The 17332-nt window shown below is 41.5% G+C and overlaps 1 protein-coding gene across 5 annotated transcripts in view; it reads right to left on the bottom strand.

Moving 5' to 3' along the window:
* Nucleotides 1-17332, bottom strand: part of RABGAP1 (RAB GTPase activating protein 1) — a 78588-nt gene that overhangs the window by 25925 nt on the left and 35331 nt on the right. The window contains exons 1-2 of one of the 5 annotated variants that reach the window (XM_062590631.1): nt 13710-13753; nt 12721-13332 (exon numbers count right to left, since the gene is read on the bottom strand). The exons of the other annotated variants lie outside the window; for them this stretch is intronic. Coding sequence (XP_062446615.1) covers nt 12721-12951 — 231 coding nt within the window. The 5' untranslated portion in view covers nt 12952-13332; nt 13710-13753. Of the gene's footprint in view, nt 1-12720; nt 13333-13709; nt 13754-17332 lie in introns of those variants that run through there. 5 annotated transcript variants of the gene reach the window in all.

Raw genomic sequence — 17332 nt, 5'->3', positions numbered from 1 at the left:
TTAAAGGACATTTTTCTCGTATTTTCCTCTAAATTTAACATGCTCCTTATTTTCCCGGAAGTATCCCAGGATTTGCAAATAATACCATGCAGTAACAATCTTGATCGATGTCTTCAGACTGTATCACCAGTCTAATGGAGAAAATACAGGTAGACAACATACATACGGCCATTGCCTTTACCTAGACATCGGAACTTCAAAAACAGCAAAAATGGGGAGGTTCAAGCTTTTGGGTTTGGGGATTTTTTGGCTGTGGACAGATCTGAATTTAAAATTTGGAAGCTTGTTCACCAGGGTGAGACATCTACCACAAAAGCGATTTGACTTCTAAGCCTTTAAAGATTATCAAAATGAAACCACTACAAAAGCTAAAAGAATTACAGCAATCACTCCAAAGAAATGCTAAATAAAGTACAAAGTGAAGCATCTTTCTCAACAATTTTCTTGATATAAGTCTGAGTTTGAACACTATCCCCCTAAGAAAATAAAAACCAAGCTCTGCTTGATCCTCGTTCTTGCGCTAATGGAAGCAATTTTCAGATTGCAATTATTTCTTAGGGAGGTCCCACTGATGTTGCAAAGATCTATCACACAGAGAGATTCCTGAGAGAAGGAAAGTAGAGAGACTCAATCAGTGGAATTTTACATGCTTCCTCGAGGCTCTGGTCAGCATGTGGCATGTTGTTACAAGACAGAATACGACATTTAAGAGAGCAACAAGCCAGCTGCCAGTTTGCAACAAGCAGAAAAGGCCGAAACTGGCTGAAGCTTTCATGGATAGGCAACACTGGTAATATGACAGTATATTACGGAAATGTTATTCTGAGCAGATCTGCACATTTTAAATATACCCTAAAATATTAAGAAGTCTCTCAATATCTATTTTTAGTGTTACTAAGATAGTCCGTCACCAAGTTTATTTTGCAGGTTAATGGCATTCTCCAGATTATTTCTGATAAATATTTACACTGTCGTTTACACAGAGTGCATTCGCTGCATTTGTCACAAACTATTGCAATAAGTTTTGAGTAAAAAGAATTACACCTGTTACTAGGATCTTAAGGAAACACTACAAAATTCATTTTCAAAGAGTTGAAAGCAATATACTTGGTAACTTCTCACAAGGAGTGCTAAACCCAGAATATAAGCATTACCTGGAGCTAACACCATTCACAGACAAATAGTATTTGTGAAAAAAAATGAATAATTTAGACAAATTCAGAATGGCCAGTCAGTTGCAATTTGATACAATAGTGCATTGATACAGCATATTTTCAGTCCAAATATGGCAATATATTACAATCCTAAAAATAAAAGTGAATCCCTTGTGATATCCAGCCCTTTAGCTGTGTTCATTTCCTTTTAGGGCTCAAGTTTCCCACAGGAAAATTATAAAGAGGAGTTTGCCTACAGTGTCCTACATCATGTATGGATAAAGTATAAACAAAAAAAAATGCGTGATGGAAGGTTTTCCTGCTCTTGGCAATTGCGTACAAACAAGACTATTTAAAGCACTAAGGATAAGAGAAAAAACACCCACCTACTCCAAAGCAAACACACCTTTATCAGCACACAGTTACATGAAAGTCATCTGAGACAAGACATGAAAACATGTGACATATCATTTATTTCTTAAATGTATTCATGATCCATTCAGACCTTTCAAATAAAGTGTACAAGTGCATTTCAGAATAAAAAACTACACTCTTCACACAGTTCTGTAGAACACTACATTTCATCAAGAGTTTAGAAGCAAAAACTTCCTATTAAACCACTCATGCATCCTTTGGCTACAATAATATCACTGATCAACAAGTACTGCTATTCAAATCTGAGCATCCCTTTAAAAAGAAGGAGCACGTTAAAATATGCTACCCCTTCCAAAGACCTCCCTTTAGACAGAGAATGTTATATAAATTAGCTACGCTTTTAGGCAAAACAGTAAGGCTATTTAGTACTGTTGATGCATGATCCATATATTTGGAGAACAGGCAATCCTAGGCTATGTGAAATTTGTCAACAGCCCTTTAAATTTTAGCAGTATCAAGATTACATCAAACCCAAACAAATGACAGACAAAAATGTAACCAGTAGAACAATCACCGAAATATGTGCCATTTCTCTTAGAATGGGAAGTGTTGATAACAGATTCAGCAAAGTGTTTATAAAATTCGCTAAGAAACACATTGACATTCTTAAAATTACATATTTTACAAAGCCCTAGTGTAAACTTTGTGACTGTACAATTACTGCCATGTTAATTTGGTTGTTTTAAAATACACACACACATATATATATATACATATACATATATGTATGTATGTACATCTACAGCAAAAAGGAAACAAGCCAAGAGATGTATGACACAGCTAGAGTACACATCAACTCAAAGGGAATAATACATTTGCTTGAGTGTTAGCAGCTCATAGCAAAATTAACTCTTGCAAATAATTACGCAAAGATTTAGGATCAACTATTTCACATACTTCAGTTTATTTAGTGCTGTTTAATATTTGAAAATGTGTAAGTATTATTTTAATCAGTAACATCTGTAAGTTTTGGCTCAACCATATATTTTCCTATTATCAGCCTTAGCTGAAAATTCGGCTCCAAAAATATTTTAAGATCGTGGGGTAGAAGTACTCCTCCCCCTGTATTTGAACAGCAATTCTGAGTGGCACACATTTTTGGAGCCACAACACTCACTGTTCCTCAGCTGTCTTGAATACCAAGCAAAATGCCCATCTTCACCATCTCCCCCTTCCCTTGCAGGGTACAAAACAGAACAAATCCAGGCGGGGATTAAGACCACCATGGCGCCTAGACTGATACTGCAACACTCTGCACCATGTCTCAATCAAAAACAGTATTATAGGGTCTTGGAGGTCAGATCGGCTCAAAATTCACCTGTTTGCTTTTCTAATCTGCTTTGATGGATTGTTTTCAAAGCTCTTAAACAGCAGGGGTTTCACGCTCAAACCTCTTATCTTTTAATACAAAATGATTTCCAGCACTAAAAGGTGCACAAAATACTTACACACACGTACACATTCTTACATGCGATTTTATCTATTCTTGGCCTTTTCACTGACATGCAGATAAAAAGTACCAGTTGTGAAACTACTTGTGTAAGGGACTGGATTGACTTCCAAAATTCCTCCTAATAACCATCAAAAAGATGTCAAACCTCCACAGAACACACTGAAATAATCTGACCTGCAGCTTTTGCTTTGCCAGTTACTGTGAAGGAGGAAGGAGACAGGTAGAAGATGAGGGAAAGAGCATCCTTCAAAATAGAGATTGCTCCACTGCACTGTGTTCAGCAAAGCAACCTAAAAGCACACGCATGCATAGCCTCCCATGCTTGCAGTTGAACTGTAAACAGTACGTAAAAAAAACAATTTTGGAAAGGTACTAATACAGTTCTGAACTCCCTGAAGAAAAGACATACCCACGAGTATTAAGAACAGTAAAAAAAGCTCATCATTACCAACTGCAAACTCATTTCCATCCTGTTGCATTAATTAGAGGAATACAAAATTGAATCTAATGTTTACATGCTAGAATTACAATAGGAACTAGATTTCAAAGGTTACATATGGAGAGAAACTTATCAGCATAGCAACTTGCAAAACACTGTGCTGTACAGCATTTCTAAAGACGTAATTCTGTAAAGACAATCTATGTGTTTGCAAATCCTTCCAGACAGTTCAAAAGTGTGGCTGAGGGTAATGCTGCTTCCCGTTATCTGAAAGGATTAACCGCACCGTTATTTTTAGTAGGTTTTAATGACAACAACTTATCCTCAAGAAATACCTAATCCCTCAAAAACTGAGGTGAAAGATGTATGCACCTTACAGCCATCGGGGTTTTGTTTCTTTGTACATTAAACATCAATTCCTTTGACAGCATCTACAAAAAATATTTTTAACAATGTTTTAATGAAATTCTTTTAATACCTAGTAATTGTAAAATTTAAAAATACTTCACAGTGTGGCACTAATGCAATTTCATAAAATTAGTGACTTCAGTTATCTAAAGCTCAAAGCCTTACATTGTATTAGAATAGTCCAAAGATTTCACACATACACAAAAATTCACTAGCACTATAAATATACCTAAGCCACTTTAGTGCAAAGTCTGTTTTCTCTTCCCCTGACAAATCCCTCTACAGTCTTGCTAGCATATTAAAAACTTCATCCTTTACTAATCTAAATACTGATGTTCAAGGATTCATTTTCAGTTGAAAATCTCAAAAGAATTTTTTTCCTTTTTTTTTTTTTTTTTTTTTTACAAATCATAATAAAAGTAATGACTTGCTTTAGTAATTATTTGATTGCTTGTATCGTATGATCTTTGTAACATATGACTTGCATATGCATAGCAAGATTGGTATGAGTTCATCTTTACAAGGAGATTCTTGAATTTATGCAACTTTTCAATCACAGGATCTCCAATAACGAATATCAGAGAGAAGCCAAGGCTCTGAATTACAAGGTTACTATCCTCATCTTACAAATTCATAAAAAGACGACAGTTCGGAACAGGAAGCTCAGCTTCCCTTCTCTTCCCGTGACGGCTGAGCGGCGCTTTGACGGCACAGCTGACGGGCCGACCCGCGCGGAGGAGCCGCTCCGGTGCGGCACTCCCCAGCACTGGCAGCAACTGCTCTCTTCAAAACATTTTTGCCCATCTGAACCCGGATTCCTAAGATAGCTTCATGCAATGCACCTCTCCTCCGGATTTCTAAGTAGTCCTTAGCAAATACAGCTCTCCCGTACAAGCTGCGTGCAGGTAACGGTCCTGCGCGGACTTGGCCTCCTGGTCTCCCTCCTCAAACCTAGGGCCAGGAGTTCCTTCGATCACCTCAGTAATCATGACACTTCCCCTCGTGTTCGCAGGCCAAAACAAAGGAGACTTCACTAACTTCTATTTGTCACTTTAAGTAACCACAAATTTGCTAGCTAGAGAATCAGTTCTGAGTGGACGGAGAGTTAAAGCACACCAGAAGCTGTAAATAAGCACCCAAACAACTTAGATCAGGATGCAAGAACGGGACACGTTAACATTTCCGTTAAACGTTAAAGCTCAGGAGATCTGACCAAATACTATGGGTGAAACCTGCAGGCGTTAAGATACATGCCCTCGGAAACGTTTCCACGTGCGGCAAGCACTGAACGCGAGCAGAGCAGAGGGACCGCGGCTTGCTTCGCGCTTGGCAAGGGGAACAAAAACGGCAAGGGGACGAAAGTGAACTGTGCGTGGAGAACCAGCAGCAGAGCTGCCTGCCTAAGCGGCATTTCAAGCATCTAGAAAACCTCCTTGTGTCACAAAAAAATACTGAAACACTGGCTAAAACCAGCTGTACTAAATCGGATTATTTCTCTATGGCTAGAACTCCTCTGACATCCAACCGCTACACGCACTAGTATTCTGCCACTTTGGTAAAGGACAGTGGCACAGGACACACAAGGTGGCCCACAACCCCGACGTGCCCGCGGCTGCTGAGCCTTGGTGCAGCACCTCTGCAGCAAGGTCCCACTCGGATCAGACGGAACAAGGTGCCACCAAAGGAGCTGCACATTTCCGGAGCCTGCACAGCCACCCCACAGATGCGCCTGCACGTTTGCTCACGACATTTATAGCCAACCAAGGAAGAACACAGGAGACGAATATGTAATATCAAGTATCTACAGAAGGTCTACAATGAAGCCGAACTAGTGTTCAGGTTTTACAAGGAACCCCTAAACTGGGAGTGTGGGGAACCAGGAGTTCCTCTGCAATGCAGCACATCAGGAGTAAAAAGGTTAAACTCCATCTTTAAGAAATTGTATTATAAAAGAAATGACCCAAATTAAATGCTCCATTGTTCTGACATACCTGCAGTTCATATCAAACCAGTACTAACACACAACTGTACAGCAGGTTTCTCTTGTTTAACCAGCTGCAACTTTCAGTTTCTTTCTATAAATACCACTGCATCTACTTATAAGTGCACTGAATTTTAATTCTGAAGAGATTTTTCTCTACCAAAAGTATTTTACAGATATAATTTTAGCATAGAATTGTCTGCATTCGCTCATCTGCAAAAAAACAATGTTTTCCAAAGTTATAACTCTGCAACACAAAGGCAATAAGGGAAATAAGACCTTAGAAGCTTTAAGATGTTGGCCTCAAAGTCAAGAGAACGCTTCCCTTCTAGTGCAAGATGGGCTGCTTTCAGACAGGGGATTCTCCCAAAGGAGCAGCTACTGACTTTTTTGGAAGCCGTCCGTAAACACGATGGTCCAGTGTTCTGACCTGCTGCAACTTACCCCCAGAACTAATCCGATCTCAGACTTACTTCAAACACATGCTATTTATTATGAAGTGGTAGGGTCCCCAAAGCGAACGCTAGGCTTCAGATGACCGATGGACCTTTCTGATACCACAGGCACAGAAAACAACAGTATGCACACTGCAGAGAACATAGGTAAAGCCCTATGTTAGTGATGCCTTCTAGAGCTCTGAATTTTAGCAAAGGAATGGAAAGAGCAGAAAACAGTCTGAAAGAGCTCAGGCAGCAAGTCCTGCTGTCCTATGAGACTCAACGAACACAGCTCAGAAGTTTCATCATCTCACGTATGTCCCAGCTTCTCCCTCCCTGGAAGCCCCAGCAGAATAGTCCCATGCAAGCACAAAGGGCTTGAAGAAAATCTTCGGTCCTTTAAGTTGCTTAAGGGAAAGACGGCTACTCTTCCACCACTTAAGCATTCCAACAACAAAGGCTTTCGCACCTCTTGTATCTCAGCAGGACATAAATTAAAAGCATGTGTTTCCTTCAACTTCAGATATAATTTGTAGTGAGCTAAAATTGATTTTATTTTGAATGGCACTATTGAAGGGTGTCACTACTTTCCGCAAAGTGGTAAAAGGGAGGAGAAAGGTTTTTTAATGGAACAATGTAAGACTATGGTCAGGCAAGTATTTTTGCAGGTGCTTCAAGTATCAGAAGCTGAAGTTCTGCTAAAAAGCCCCCCAAAACTCCCAACTCCTCACCTCCTAATGATAAAATAAATTTGCTTACAATACATTAATAAAGTCACTGGAAAAAATGTAAATGAGTCCTTTTTTATTTTGCAATGTCTAAATGCAGGCTTCTATCCTCAGATATTAGTTCCTAAAAATATATATTTTTTAAAGCACCAACCGTAACCAGGAGCAAAGTTCTATCAATTTCAAGTTCTGACGGGAAACACTATCAGACTGACACTTTTTAGACTTCCTGACTTCTGAAGGTTCAATACACCTGTTAACATCATCCCAGTTGCTTGTATCATGAGGAATCTACACAAATGTGCTCACTGATTTTGCACACTGAATGTTTCTTTCTCTTGTTGCAGGTATGCTTTGGAAGTCTCTTTTCAGAACAGAAAAACTGGAATTTACAACTTCCTACAGGTAAAGCCTTAACATGAGAGTGGAGGCAAGAACGGCTTAGAGCCACAGGGCGAGACTACAGTTTGGAAAATCTCATCCTAGTCTCTACTCTGAGACAGATGCCTCGTAATCTTGTGCTACTCTTAAGCTTCTCTGTGCCTCAGTACTTTGCACCATTTTCTTCTTGTAGAAGACTTACGATAAACATTGGAGATGGTCCTTTGGCACTCTGACACCCTGAGCCATGTCAGAATTCCAACCAGCAGAAACAAATTTCTGAGTGTTAAGAAGCTTTTTTTATTTTTTTAAAAAAGAAAATATAAAACTCCAATAGCAAAAAAAAAAAGACTGTAAAAACTAGTAATATTTAACTTTAAAAAAATGACAGTAGACAACAACAAAATTTGTTTTGCAAAAAGATAGTTGAGTTAAAAATATCATCACTTGAGTTTGAGGCTATAAAAATAGTATTTCACATATTTTTTTTTCCCCCTCAATCTATTTGTAAAATGGCAATATAATCACAGCCTAAACTTCCAGTATTTTTTTTTTAATCAAGAGTACTGGAGAAAGCAAGTTATCACATTCTGAAAGGCTGTGCATACAAAAATGTTTTCCCATGGTACTTAAAAAAATAATAATTAAAAAAAAAGCCACTGAATTCCATCTGGTAAACTGAACCTTCTAGCAGCTCAATCTGAAAGAGAGGCAGATAATCCTAAAAAAAATAAATTTATAGTCTGAGATGGAATTTCAAAATGAATACATGTAACCATATTACCACACAATTTCTATGAAGATCTAATTTGATTTCTGTATCCTCCTCCTCATGGCATTCATCTACACAACGGTCTTGATACTAATTTCTAAAGCACTAGGCACACTACGATACAAATATGGCCAAAAAAGATTAGTTTATGTACAATGATGAAAGTCATCCAATTGGAAATTTTGCTATGTAACAATTCATAGCACAAATTGTGATGAAAGCTATGCACGTACCTCATGTTAACTATATGACAAAATGTTAAATGGATTGCTGACTAACCAAGGTAATAGATGTCAAATTTCTTCCACAATTGGCACAGTAAGCAACATTCATCCCTATGCAATTTAACTGCGGACAATAGAGATTCAAATATATTTATAAATATTTAAAATATCTCATCTCATACAAACCTAGAACACCATTAAATTAAATGACAGGAAAAATGTAATTTAAAGTTTAAGAAATAGATAAATTAACACTCACAAAACTGGAAACATTCAACACTACAGTCTACTGAGGCAATTTTAAAAAGTGTCTGTAAAAACTGATGCTAGATGAAACTTGAATACATCAATTGGCTGCAATTCCTTTCTTCTTCATCTCTCAGAGCATTCCAGATTCTGCTTTTCACCTCTCATAGAAATCATCTGAGCTGATCAAAATTTTGAGATGGATATGGCGACTGAATAAGCAAAAGCCTAGCTGTGGGGAATATTATAATGAAACTTAGCTGCAAAGCAACAGATGCAGATACATGTTTGCTGCTCCTGTAAAAAAATATAACACTAAATACAACTCTAGGCTTTTAGATGAAGCAGCAATTACTTCATCTCGAATTAAATGTCTATGTCTTCATTTAGACCCCTCACCTTTTATTTAAACTTCCCGTGTTCTTAAAAGCTAACACAAAATTTAAACTCTTTATTCACGCTATAAATGACTGGAAGAAAATGCATCAACATTTGTCCTTAAACTTTCACTTAAACCTGCAACTGCCATATGATGGGTTTTAGGACCTAGCAGATTTATTTCCTTCTGTTAAATTTATCAAATGCTATTTTAATGCTAGACCGCATTGCTTCAAAGACTTTGAAATGTTAGCTAAGGTGAAGAGTCGGAGAAAAGCCATAGAGAGTTTACCTGAGAGGCTGTTCCAAAAATACCACAAATGCTTTGATATTAGTGACTAAAGCCCTTAAATTGCTCCCCAAAGCCCACCTATGCCCTAATGCCTACAAAACACAGGAGAACAATTAGCCAGCTGATGCGCTGTGAGTTTATTATACTATGCATAAATGACTCATTACACCCTTACGCTCTTCTCCCACGTGGCTATCTGTCATATTCAAGACTTGTCTCTAACCATAATTCAGGCTACAAGAGCTCTGTAGAAAAGATCACTGCTACTACATATGCGCAATGATTTCAGAGCAAGCCCTGGTTATCTTAACACAAAAGACAGCAAATAATACAGCTGTGAAGGCATTCGGATCAAGACAACCATAAAATTGTTAAAATTTCCAATGAACTGAGGAAGCTAATCTTGATAGGTTTGGACTATGGATGAATTACATTGAGAAAAAACTAAGATATGACTTAAACATGCTTTGCAATAGGGCTCTCAAATCCAAAATAGCAGCAGTAGTAGGGTTTTGCCTCTTCTTCCCCAGGAACAGGCACATGTGTATGTCCCAGCGGGGAGCTCACATGTATCCGCATTTACTCCTGATAAGTACAAGTCACATACCAAGAGTGCTTCATCCAGTTTCTTGCTCTTTTCTTCCTTGTTTCCTCAATTGCATCCACACACAGAAGTGTAACAGAGCAAATGAGGATGTGAGGCAAGCAGGACTAAAGAGTGATTTTTGCATGTGCAAACATGAGACACAGACAAACTATCATCCTCCAAGGCAAAGTGTGGAAGACCAAATGCTAGAACTCAAAGATAATCACAGAGGAGGGTATATGTATGCTTGTGGGAGGGACAGGGTAGACTACTAGAAGAAGGATGAGCTTGACCTACAACAACAGCGGACCTGAAACCATTAAAAACCAAACCAAAAAAAACTATAGTCTTCCTTTTGGCCCAGAGAATAGCCACAAGCTCTAAAAAACTCTTCTTTAATTAATTTTACCTAAAGATTTTAATCATTACTATGACTAATGATATATATCAAACCAAACACAAGAGATCAAAGAATTCCCCAAATTCACCCCATCAAATGCCCAGCCTGGAAGCACAATGAAGGAAGTGACCTGCAAAGAGTTATGGTTTATAATCTGCTCTCAGAGTAGAGGTGTGTGCTGTCAGAATATCCCTGTACCAAGGACAGAGCTAGAAAAAGTGTGATGCAGATTGTAATCCATTATTACAAGAATACAGGGTTCACAAATATTTTTAGTTTCCAATATCTCATTTTATGTGTCCATAGAAAGACAAGGATATTCCTCAAGAAAACGAATCAGCTGAGGGCTATATTGCATTCTTAACAACATTACAGCACTCACATATTTCATCTAAGATTAGCTCCACAAAGTTGTGGTCAATGAAACTTTGCTTCTCAGATACTGTACTTTGTTTGACCAGTTTGATACATGTTTGCCAAAAGGATTTAGCTCCTGCTATATTCGAACCATCTTTAATCCCATAAAGCCTAAAGAAAAATGTCTCTGATTTAGCTCTGTGCACTTATTCATAACTCAAATACTACAGTTAAATTTACAACATAGTTCCCTTAGCTGTTTAGAAGACAATTGTTTTCTTTCCTTTCCTCTTAAGTTCTAGTATGTAAAATATCAGAAGAATTTAGATTAAAAAAAAGGGGACATGTTATTTTTAAAGTTGTTCTTGAGAAAATTTCCACACACAAAAACGTGGCATTTCTCCACTGTTTTGAGAATAATTTTCACATGCTGGCATCATCCTCAAGTGGCTGCCACAGTTCTGGTATCATAAAACAACAAGCATTTTGTCTTAGCTTATCAAAACACAATTTATTTTACTGCTAAATTTGGTCTGATTCAAGTTTTTTGTATCACTTCACAACAAGTAGGAAAACGCAGATGCTGTACTCCGATCACATACAAGCCCTCTCCCAGTGGGATGGGGCACAGAAGCCAGATCAGTCCTCCTAAGTGTACGACTGTTCAGGTCGCACTACTGCGTTCAAGGCTCATTAAGTCAACACGAAAACGTTCACATTATTCACTACTCTTCTAGAAGTCTTGTCTAGGTAGCACTAAAAAAACAAACTGTTTGGCCCCTTCTATTGTAATGCTGGAACATTGTGTCAATATACTTTGGCATATTTTTTTTTTTAAATCCCTGTAATATACCATATACTGTGACATTTCCACTTCAGATCTATCATTTACATGTGAAGCACGAATCTCTAAAGAACCTAGTAAAGCTGTAAGAAAGACTACATTTTGCTGAAGCTCTCAGACACCCACTCCATTCAGTCACACCAGCTGGAGAGGTAAGTGTCAAGATACAGCTTTATTCTTAAAAATGAATATGGAGGTGAAACTCCACAGCCTCCTCCACTGCAACAAATTTTTAAAGTGAAATCACAATGATATGTGCTCCTGATTCTTCTATGTCAGCAGCATTTCTCAGAAACCTTTTTGCAAATCTGGACATCTTAAAATCCTATTTAACTTATTTTGCAATTTACAGAATTGTCCCTGCACTCCCAGTCACATCGATATGCTTCCTAGACGTGACATCCGTTGGAAGATCTTTTGCTCCTAGAGGTAGAGGAGTCCTTAGCTACCCTCGGTCTAGCACAAGAGGCACAAATAGCCCCCGAGAGACGCTTAAGCCCCTTCTGAAAGACACTGTTGGAGAGACTGTAAATGACACAGTTGCAGAAACTGTTGCTAATGGCAAGCCACGTGGTCAAGAAGGACGCAACACGATTGCTATAGACGTTGGAGCTCTCCAGCAAAAAATAGATTATATAGGGCAACCAGAGGATGTAGAAGACGCTGGTGATGCGAAAAAGGACCATGGCATAGCGCTTGTCGGGGCAGGGCTGTGCCTCCCCAGCCTCCCCGTCCTGAGAGCTGAAGCGCACTCGCCTCTCGTTGATCTCCTTGGTGTGCTGCTGGCAGATGCGGAAGATGTTGAAGTAAGTGAAGCAAATGATGAAAGCGGCAGGGGCATAGAGCATCACCACAATGAAGAGAGTAAAATAGGCATCAGTGTTCCAGGAATTGGCACACCACCGAAACACATCCCCATGATATCCAGGCTTGCCCCAGCGAAAGGAGGGTAAGAAGACTAGGCAGGAGTACAGCCAAATTATCAATATGCAGATTCGAAGTCTCCATGGGGTAACCAGGGTGTTGTAAGTCAGTGGTTTAGTGATGGCAATGTATCTGTCAATACTAATGCATGCCAAAGAGGCCATGGAGACACTCTTGAGCACTGATACCACATAACCAAAGATTTGGCAAACCAAGGACTCACTCAAAACAATAGGATAGTGCAGCAGAGACAGAGAAGGCACCAGACAGCTCACACCTACCAAGAGGTCAGCATACGCCATAGTCTGGATGAAGTAACTGGTGGTGTGGTGGTTCAGTAGAGGTGCACAGTGAAAGACAAATATCACTATAATGTTTCCTGAAATAATCAGCACCATGAGGAACACAATAATAACCACTTCCAGGAGGCAAAAATTGATGGTCTCCAAATAGCTAATGGCCAGGAGACAGAACGGCCGGCCACTCTGGTTGCCAACCAAAGAGGAGTTCATCTTGAGCACTGCAGTGATCTCTCTACTTCATGCTCCTGTCTGCTGCCTGCAGCCACTCCAGGCAGCAGCTGTCATTGCGGCTGCTTCTGTGTGTGTAGCAATGTCAAAAACAGAGCTCGAGTGCCCACGGCTGCTCCAGATGCTGCTGCTGCTGCTGCTGTGCATTGTCTGCAACCCAATTCCCCTTTAAATCCAGCTCCCTGCTGCTGCTGGTGCTCCGGGACCCAGCAGCAGTCATGTCAGCAACTTCACACAAACCCACAGGAGAGGGCTGCTATCGGAGCCCTCCCGAGCCGGCTGCCTCGCTGAGGAGGGATGAGGGACGGAGGGGAAGAGGGAGAAGGAGCCTTCAGCAAGCCGGGGCGAGAGTCCTCCCAAAAGCTGACAGGAGAGAAGGGGAAAGTGTTGCCCAGCATCGCCTCTCCCCGCAGCGATCCTCACCCTCCATCACCACCCTCCCTTCCCCACGGCCTGCTACAGCTTCTCCCTGCCACCAGCTAGCCCCCGCGCCGTGCCGTGCCGAGCCGAGCCTCCCTCCCCGCCTCCCTCCGGGCCCCACCAGCCCCAGCCGCCGGCCAGCCGCGGCCCCAGCAGACGGGGAGCGCGGGGGGGAGCGACCTCCCCGGGCCCCCGCGGCGGAGGGATGCGCGGAGCCCGCGGCGGTCCGTCCCCTCCGCTCCTGGCTCCATTTTGCACGGCGCTTTTGTTCGCGGGCGCGGGCGGCGGCGCTCCGCGGCCGGGTCCCGCCGCCCACCTACCTGCCGCGGCGCATCCTCGGCGGCGAGCGCTGCGGCCCCGCCGCCGCGGCGAGCCGGGGGAGGGCACCGCGGCGAGCACGGGCGGCGGCGGCGGCGGCGGGGGGCGGGGAGCGGCGGGGCGCGGCCCCGGCGGCGGCAGCGGCGGCGGCGGCGGCGCGGGGACCCGGCCCCGGCTCCGGCTCCGCGCCGCCCCCCGCCGGAGCCGCCCCCGCCCCCGGCCGCGGCCGCCGCCCCGCAGCACCGAGCCGCGGCTCGCCCGGCCGCGCCGCCGCCGCCTCGGAAATGCGGCTTTCTGCCCCCAGCGCCCGCAGCAGCCCAGCGAGGCGGGTTAAACGCCCGGGTTGGGGGCGAAGCTTTGCCGGCACGAGCCCTTTCGGGGAACGGCTTATTCGGGAATCAGCGAGCCTCTTTTGCCTTTCTTTTTTTCCTCCCTCCCCTCCGGGTTGCTGTAGTTCGGGTTGCTTAGGAAACCCCTGCAGCAGGGTACCGAGGCCGAGGAATGTTTCCCACCGGCAATTCAGATGCTGCTTCACCTGGGTAAGTCGCGCCCTGCACGAACGGACACCGAACCCAAGGGCGTCGCTGTCGCTGAGAACACCCAGCACAACCCAGACCAACCGGGAAACCTAGCGACGTGCCGGAGAGCGAAGGTGCGCGGCAGTCGCAGCACAGCGCTTAGATTTGAAATCACGTCAGATAGTAATACCAGACACACATTTAACTGGGAAAACCTCTACCACGCGTACAAGCCACGGGTGCCCTAACAAAATACCAGTCTCTTGTTTGCAGAACGCGAGAAAGCGGCCACGGGCATTTTACGCAACCGCCGTGTCAGATAACAGGTTCACACGAAACGCGGCAGCTCAGCGCGTGGCTCTGGGCTGCTCCAGAGCCGGACCGCGGGCCAGGCCCATCACAGAGAGCCCGGCACGCTGCGGTCGTTTTAACAAAAACGTGCAGCTGTCATCTCTACTAGCTTAAGTTCACATGTTAATTCAACTGGTACCAACCAACCTGAGCTTAACCCAAGCTAAACTTCTGTCATATCCCGGGATATCTAATGGGAAATGTATTTCAGCCAAAAGGCACAGATCCAACAGCAGTCACATTGCAATGCTTAGCATTTCTGTTGACTTGTACTACAGAAAAAACAAAATTAATTATGCATTTAAATTAGTCAGAATTCTATACTGGACAATAGCACGATCTGATTCTGACAGGTTTTTATTCTCTTATAAAAGCCTGAAAACCTTGATTTTCCTTCATCTTTCCCCCACTAACGATCCCTTTACAATTGTCCTTCATTTCTGTTAAAACTGCATTTCTGCTCATGGAAAAATGAAGTACTAGAATTGCAGCCAGGAAACAAACTTTGAATTAAATTTAAGCAAGTGTATTGTGGCTATACAGAAAACAAGCTAAGACTGAATTACTGCTGGAGAAATGATCTCCTATCTTTGCAAAGCAGAAAAAGATTTACATACCAATTGGTTCAAATAGTGTTTTGAGTCCCTAGACACACACAGGCACATTATAAACACCTTAAGAAAGCAACACACATTGAACTTTAAATATATCTCAGATATATGGAAACAAGGTAGAACTGGAAATTCTGAGGCTGACCAAACAAAACATGATTGCTGAAATCTCAAAGCAAGTGATACTCCAACAAAACCCCTCAATGTTTCTTTTTTTTTTTATTAAAACTACAAACTTATCTCCTACATAGCTAACGAGTATGTCTATACATAAGAAAGCGCACACCATTTTTTCCTTTAACAGACATTCTATTGTTTCTTCCAAGTTAAGAGTATTGAAGCTACTCACACTTCATGTCAACTTACCCCTGCCTAACACATCCAAAACCAAACCAGCAACATCTCACCTTAGCGCTCCCAGGCATCTCTGTGCTGGACCGCAACAGGCACACCAAACTCCAAGGGGGCTTGTGAAGTGCATAAATTGCAACTAGAAGATAACTGAGCAGCATGTAAACCCACCTACTTAACCAGCAGTGAAAGACTAGTTCCATGGTCAAGTGTGCAGCCAATCTACCAAGAAGAATCATTTCTAAAAGACATTAAAATGTACATTTCAGGTAGCTAAGTGATTAAAAGTACTAGTCACTGGAAATATTTTTGTATTGTAGATATTTCTAGCACTTGATTCAGTAAGACAAATCAATCTCATCTAACACTGCTAAAAGGTATTTGAAAAAAATCATTCAAAGCTAAAAATGAGACCTTTCGAGACAACTACTCCTTATAAAAGATAGTGAAGTTATATTGCCACATGATCCAAAGTAAACAAACAAGAGACCTATCGATTTAGGCACACAGTCAGCAAGGCTACTGCATATGATTTATACCATGATTCACAGATGTATGTAAATTTAATCCAAACTGATCATACCAAATTGTAGCATTTTATACTCCAGAAAATTAAATGTATTATTCTCAATTTAAATACTTTCATGGAAATCTGATTGTGATACAAGTGGAAAATAAGGTGAAAAATAAGGTGAAAAACCACCAACATCTAAAGCACTGTTACATTTATCCCATTGATGAAGCAGTACACTCAGTCAAATAATGATAGTAACATTTTAATCTATTTCTTCAGTAAAAATTAATATCACTTGCACCAATACTGAGGGGTGCATTTGGTAGAACTTCTGTGTACTGCAATCCTCTGCTCTTGGAAATGAAGCGGGAAAAAGAGAAAGTAAGTAGCAAGAGTCCTGCTGTAAGGCGCTAAGAAAAGCTGTACGAAATTAATCTCTTATTAGGCTTAAAATTCCTGTTAGAAATGGTATCCCTGGGGTAACACTCCAGGACACCCTTCCTGCCACTGTTTCTTTTGTTTGTGCCACATGACATCCCTCTCTTAATATAGTGTATTTATCTTGTACAGCAGTTCATGCTTCTTCCCTTTAGACGTTATTTCCTCCCACACAGACCTATAAAGCCCTCCCAAAAGCCTTTGTTTTTCCCTCAATATCATAAATGCCAGGTTCTGGCATTTTTGGTATTATGATATACTTCAAAAGACCACCACTGATCTGTGAGATCGTCTATATTAATCCTCTTCTAAAAACCTTGACTGAAAAGTGGCTATTGTATATTTTGCTTTATATCATGCTATTTTTAACCTGTGTCGTTAGCTTTACAAGATTTCCATTCAACAACATTCTCTATCCAACTATGACTGTCAAAAGCATGAAGCATTTTTTCGTTAGGTATCCATTAATGCCTGGAGCGAGTCTCCGTGACTCTCCTCCCACCTTCAGTGGCTGAAGGTTATCAGCCATAACCGTGATTGCCAAAGTCCTTGCAGGAGCAGATGCCTCTCACTGGGATTGTCTAGATCTTTCTACCTAGAGTTGTCTTCCTGTCCCCAGCAGGGACATGACCTTAATTCATTGGGCTGGCTTTCGTCCACACTCCCCACCATGACTGTGGCAATCTGGAGCTGCTAAAAGCTTCATTATTGCACACAGATGGTGCACAAATTCTCAAAAGTAATTTGTGGAAGTGCCACAGCAGTGAAGCTCAGACACTACTACAATAACAAAAGCACTGTGTACAAACCCAGCTAGTGTTTATCAAAGCCATAAAGAGTAA

This window comes from Rhea pennata, chromosome 18, assembly GCF_028389875.1.
Source record: "Rhea pennata isolate bPtePen1 chromosome 18, bPtePen1.pri, whole genome shotgun sequence".
In the NCBI taxonomy this organism is placed as follows: domain Eukaryota; kingdom Metazoa; phylum Chordata; class Aves; order Rheiformes; family Rheidae; genus Rhea; species Rhea pennata.
This window is presented reverse-complemented; position numbering and strand designations above follow the sequence as displayed.